The 5,427-nt window shown below is 38.8% G+C and overlaps 1 protein-coding gene across 1 annotated transcript in view; it reads right to left on the bottom strand.

Moving 5' to 3' along the window:
- Window positions 1-5,427, bottom strand: part of LOC129242903 (eukaryotic translation initiation factor 5B) — a 149,556-nt gene that overhangs the window by 143,506 nt on the left and 623 nt on the right. Inside the window, exons 2-4 of the mRNA XM_054879819.1 lie at window positions 4,071-5,419; window positions 2,559-4,014; window positions 2,357-2,489 (exon numbers count right to left, since the gene is read on the bottom strand). Of these exons, the coding sequence (XP_054735794.1) occupies window positions 2,357-2,489; window positions 2,559-4,014; window positions 4,071-5,419 (2,938 nt within the window). The remainder of the gene's footprint in view (window positions 1-2,356; window positions 2,490-2,558; window positions 4,015-4,070; window positions 5,420-5,427) is intronic.

Raw genomic sequence — 5,427 nt, 5'->3', positions numbered from 1 at the left:
CATATGATTAGAGATGGAATGACACGAGTACCTGCTCGATAATTTTCTTCATATACCAAGTAATTTTAATATCGATAATTTTAAACCATGTACTGAGTAGGTTTCTTTTTGAGAAAAATTAACATTCTGTTGTTCCAGTAAGATGAATAAAAAATAAAATTTAACTTAATTCAAACAGCATACCTTCATAGCCAAAAGTATCGATACGAATAGATTCAGATATTTCTCAGGTATTCATTCTTTTTTTTAATATAACGCAATACTTCTAAGTAAAAATTTCGATATTTTCCGGCTACCGTTTCCTCTGCGTTGTTTTTCTCCTTACATCTGATTATTGTGCATAACACAAGGCTAATTGAGTACCATAGGTGGCACATTGGTAAAAAAGTTACTTTATTTTTCCCGATTTTGACAAGTCTGATGTCAGCTCCCTTCCCAATACAAAAGAAACAAAAGGAAGAGAAATTACATATTTGGTAATGTTTTGATTTGTGATATCTAAACTAAGCTAATGAAAAACAAGTGCCACGTGTTAAATTGTGAAAGCACAAATTAATATAAAACCTCGAAATGCAGTTCATGAAGCCTGACGACAGAGCGAATTCCCAAGGAGCAATCTTGTATTCTATCATTCTTGCTTCTTCGTCAGTGATGCACAACTTGCAAATATGCACTTAAAAAAAAATAAATAATTGGCGCGTACACTTCTGTTAGGTGCTTGGCCGAGCTCCTCCTCCTATTTGTGGTGTGCGTCTTGATGTTGTTCCACAAATGGAGGGACCTACAGTTTCAAGCCGACTCCGAACGGCAGATATTTTTATGAGGAGCTTTTTCATGGCAGAAATACACTCGGGGGTTTGCCATTGCCTGCCGAGGGGCGACCGCTATTAGAAAAATGTTTTTATTAATTTTGCTTTCACCGGGATTCGAACCAACGATCTCTCTGTGAATTCTGAATGATAATCACGCACCAACCCATTCGGCTACGGCGGCCGCACTTACCTACAAGTTTTAAACGGTACACGACATTCACTTTTTACTTTTACAATTCACTTCACCATAAATGTATCGTAAAACGCGTTCCCCATTTACGTTTCGTTAGGTACGTTCACATATGCATTAATTACCAATAAATCCACAAAATTCACATATCGAAGATTACCTGAAAATTGACAATCTGCTGTCCATAGTGTTGTGAGAGCTTTTTTTCATATAGATTATTTTGGTGGAATATTTCGGTGTTTTGGTTTGTTTAATTATTATTAACGATATGAAGGAAAGACAAAGAGAATAGCTTATTTAATTGCACAATTGGGTGCTAATAATAAACAGTTGGAAGAAATCCGTAACCGAGGTTTACTGGGGTTGCAAAAAATTATGGCAACAATACGCATTTGAAATTCTATATTACATTTTATAATAAGTAATAAGAGGACAAAACATTTATGGACACATGCTTTTTTTCTGTAAAATGAATCCATAATTAATAATATTTAACAAAAATTTTATTACAATTATGTTTACAGACCTATTTCTTTGCCGGCGTCCATTTCATTTAGTTTTTATTTTGATGTTTCTCCTTACATTCGTAATAATAATTATCGATTACACAGGGTTGTATGTGAAAAATTATGATTATTATCTAGGACTATTTCATAATCTCAGATTTTGGGAGAGAAATTTTATTAGAAGTATAAGGAAAAACGTAAAAATATAATCAAAATATAATGGATGCCGGCAAAGAGAAGAGATTTGTAGACATAATTCTAATAAACTTGTTGTTAGATATTAATAATTATGCATTCACATTACAGAAAAAAACCTGTGACAGTAGACTTTATTTGCGGATTATTAAAAACTAATTGGCGCGAACATTTCTGTTACGTGTTTGGCCGAGCTCCTTCTCCTATTTTTGGTGTGTGTCTTGATGTTGTTCCACAAATGGAGGGACCTACAGTTTTAAGCCGACGCCGAACGGCAGATATTTTTTATGAGGAGCTTTTTCATGGCAGACATACACTCGGAAGTTTTGCCTGCCGAGGAGCAACCGCTATTAGAAAACTTTTTCTTCTTGTTTCATGCCGGAAGATTCGAGCCTACGTACTCCGAATAGTAGTCACGCACCAACCCATTCGGCTACGGCGGCCACCTTTGTTTCCTTACACTTTCTAATTTTTGACCGTTAGTCTAATGTCGTCGTAGAAAAATTGTACAAAACTAAGATTTGACGTAACGAATGTATTCAGTGAACTCTGCGAATTTCGAATATACGTTCGGAACTATTCGAATTGTATGATTACAATTTCTTAGTTTCTACGAAAAACAATCTACGATGATAGGGGTAATTGGTACTTACCGGAATTTTGGACGTTCTCAAAAACTCCAACAACGCTTCTAACGAACCTAGTGTTGATGCTTGCACATACACACCTGTTTGTGCAAGTTTTATATGACTCAAAGCGCTTTTCAAGTCACGTGCCACTTCTTCCCTAAAAAATTATTATAATAATTGTAAATATTATAGCAATAAAAAACCTAGATATATATAGGTTATTTACTTGCAAATTTCCACTTCATCCGGCTTGTGGGCTATAAGTAGATTAATTCCTGCAATGGCTTTTTCCAAATCTTTTGCAGCAATTTTGACTCCTTGCGCTGCCTTCACTTCTTTGTACTCAATATATGCGTTCTTTACTCGTAACTCTTTCAAGGGTTGAGGCATCAGAAGGGAACGTATTTGAGTTACAATGGGTCCATCAGTACCAGCCAGTATCATGGTCTGACCTTCTCGCAACTTTCCATTTATCAAGATGGCATCGATTGTGGTGCCCAAACCTGCAATGGCTTTGACTTCCAATACTGTCGCTTGCAATTCGTCTGAATACATTAAGCGTTTAGCCAACATCTTTTGACAGAACTCCACGATGAGAAATAGGAGATTACCCATACCCTCACCAGTTATTGCACTGGTGGGCACCAATGAAACGTACGTCTTCGGGTCTGGATTTTCGTAGAAGAGTGCAGCATTAAGTCCTTGCTCAGCGAACTGAAGAATCACTTCTTTCGAACGTTGTTTGAACTCAAGTTGGGTATTAGCTTGCTGCTCCTTCAGTACATCACGCACATCTCGGCGTGCCATTACCTTCCAATCATACAATCGATCAATTTTATTCAAAGCAACGATGAAGGGGCACTTCTTTTTCTTAAGCAAATTAATTGATTCGATTGTTTGTGGTTCCAAACCATGCATAATGTCCACCACCAAAATAGCAATATCACAGAGAGATGATCCACGGTTGCGTAAATTGCTGAAGGACTCGTGCCCAGGTGTATCGATTATCAATAACCCTGGTAATCTAAATTCGAAACCTGTCGAGCTATGAACCGGTTTTGTTTGTTCTTTTATTGCGTCGATTGGTACATTAGTCGCACCAATCTGTTGAGTAATACCGCCCGCCTCAGAATCTTGTACATGAGTACGACGTAACTTGTCGAGAATTTTCGTTTTGCCTGTATCGACGTGACCAAGTACACACACAACCGCGGCACGCAAATCGTCGACAGTACGATTTTTCTCTGCCTCATCTTGACGTTTTAAAATACGCGCCTCGGCGCGCAGTCTGCGTGCTTCTGCGTCATTCGCACTAATAGCTTCTTCTTTTTCCGACTCTGAAGCCGAGCCATCAGATTCATCATCGGATTCATCTTCTTCTTCCGATTCGTCTTCGGATGACTCCTCAGCATTGGCTACTGTGCCAGAAGCTGCAGCTTCCCCACCGCTGTTGGACTTTTCATCATTGTTTGTGGTAGTAGTTGTAGCTTGTGAAATATCATCATCGCCATTATCTTCTTTTTCGGAATCGCTGGCATCCCAAGAATCTTTGACAATTTCTTGCTTATCTGATTCTTGATTTTGAGCACTTGCAGCCGCAGCTGCCTCAGCGGCCTTAACTTCGGCTTCTGTTTCTTCCTCTTTGTTAAGAGGTGTCTTCTTCTTCGGGCGTATACGAGTACCTATAAAAAACATAATAAATTATATGACTATTAAAAGAATATTTTTTTTAAATAACCTGGTCTCGTTTGTCGTTTTTCATTTGGATCGGGAATTTCTAGGCCCTGTGCTTTCAAAGCCTCTAACATAGCTTGAGCGCGTGCGCGTTCTTCTTTCTGTTTCTTAGTTAATAGCTTGCCTTCGGCCTTAAGGCGCGCCTTTCTTTCAGCTTCTTTTTGCTTTTTCTTTTCCTTGCGTTCAGCCTCAAGCTTTATGGCTTCCAACCTAAGCCGTTCACGTTCCTCCTCTTGACGTAAACGTTCCTCTTCGACACGCTGTTGACGTTCCTCTTCTTCCTTAATTTGTTTCAATCGTTCTTGCATAGCAGCCACCATAGCCGCTGACATTCCCTTCTTCTTACCTTCCTTTTTGTTTTCTTCTTCTTCTGATTTTTTATCCTTTTTGGCCTTCTTTTTATTCTTTTTGTCCTTGGTCGATTCTTCTTCAACTCCTGTACCAGCTTCCTCATTACCTCCCTCTTCAGCAGCATCTTGTGCTTCTACTGATACTGTGGGATAGTCAGTCTTTTCTTGTGTTGCTAATGTCTCGCTTGCTACAGATGTCTTTTCATTAGTAACTTGCTCAGGCTCTTGTGTAGCCCGCTGTTTAGCCAAAGCCGCTTCACGCTTTTGCCGCTCCTTTTTTTCCCGCTTTTTTTGTGCAGCAGTCTTCACTGTACTACCTTCCTCATTGTCATCGCCACCAACAGCTTCCTCTGTTGTTACTTCAGTGGGAGCTTTTTGCTGTTTACTTTTGTTTTTCTTCTTTTTGCCGAACTCTTCATCATCCAAATCATCTGGTGAAACTACGTTTAATGTTGCTGTCGTTACTGGTGCTTCTCCGGTATATTCTGCCTGAATTTCGGCCAGTATTTTATCTAAATCTTCATCATTATCATCCTTGCCTCTCCTTTTGGATTTTTTACCCTTTCTTCCAGCATTCTTATCTTCCTTTTTTGATGATCTTAATGGTTGCTCTGCTTCCTCTTCCGATTCCTTATCTTGAGCTGGTAGCTCATAGTTGTTATCATCATCTTCAGCCTCCAGTAAAGCGAACGCTGATTTTTTGTTCTTATTTTTCTTAGATTTTGCTGGCAATTCCTCTACATCACCGCTTCCAGGTTCCTCATCATCCGAATCAATTTTCTTTGATTTGCTTTTGTTTTTACCCTTTCCTTTCACAGACATTTTCTTCAATTCGGGTGTAATGCTCTCCACCTCATCTTCGGCCTCTTCGGCCTCTTCAGAATCTTTGTGATTTTTCTTACTTTTCTTCGACGTCCTTTGTTGATTCTTTTTATTCTTCAGGCTTACATTATCATGCTCAGCATCAGAATCGATGTTAGCTTCCCGTAAATCGGTTTGATCCCTAAAATC

Source organism: Anastrepha obliqua, chromosome 3, assembly GCF_027943255.1.
Source record: "Anastrepha obliqua isolate idAnaObli1 chromosome 3, idAnaObli1_1.0, whole genome shotgun sequence".
In the NCBI taxonomy this organism is placed as follows: domain Eukaryota; kingdom Metazoa; phylum Arthropoda; class Insecta; order Diptera; family Tephritidae; genus Anastrepha; species Anastrepha obliqua.
The sequence above is the reverse complement of the archived record's forward strand: the minus strand, read 5'-3'. Positions and strand labels throughout refer to the sequence as shown.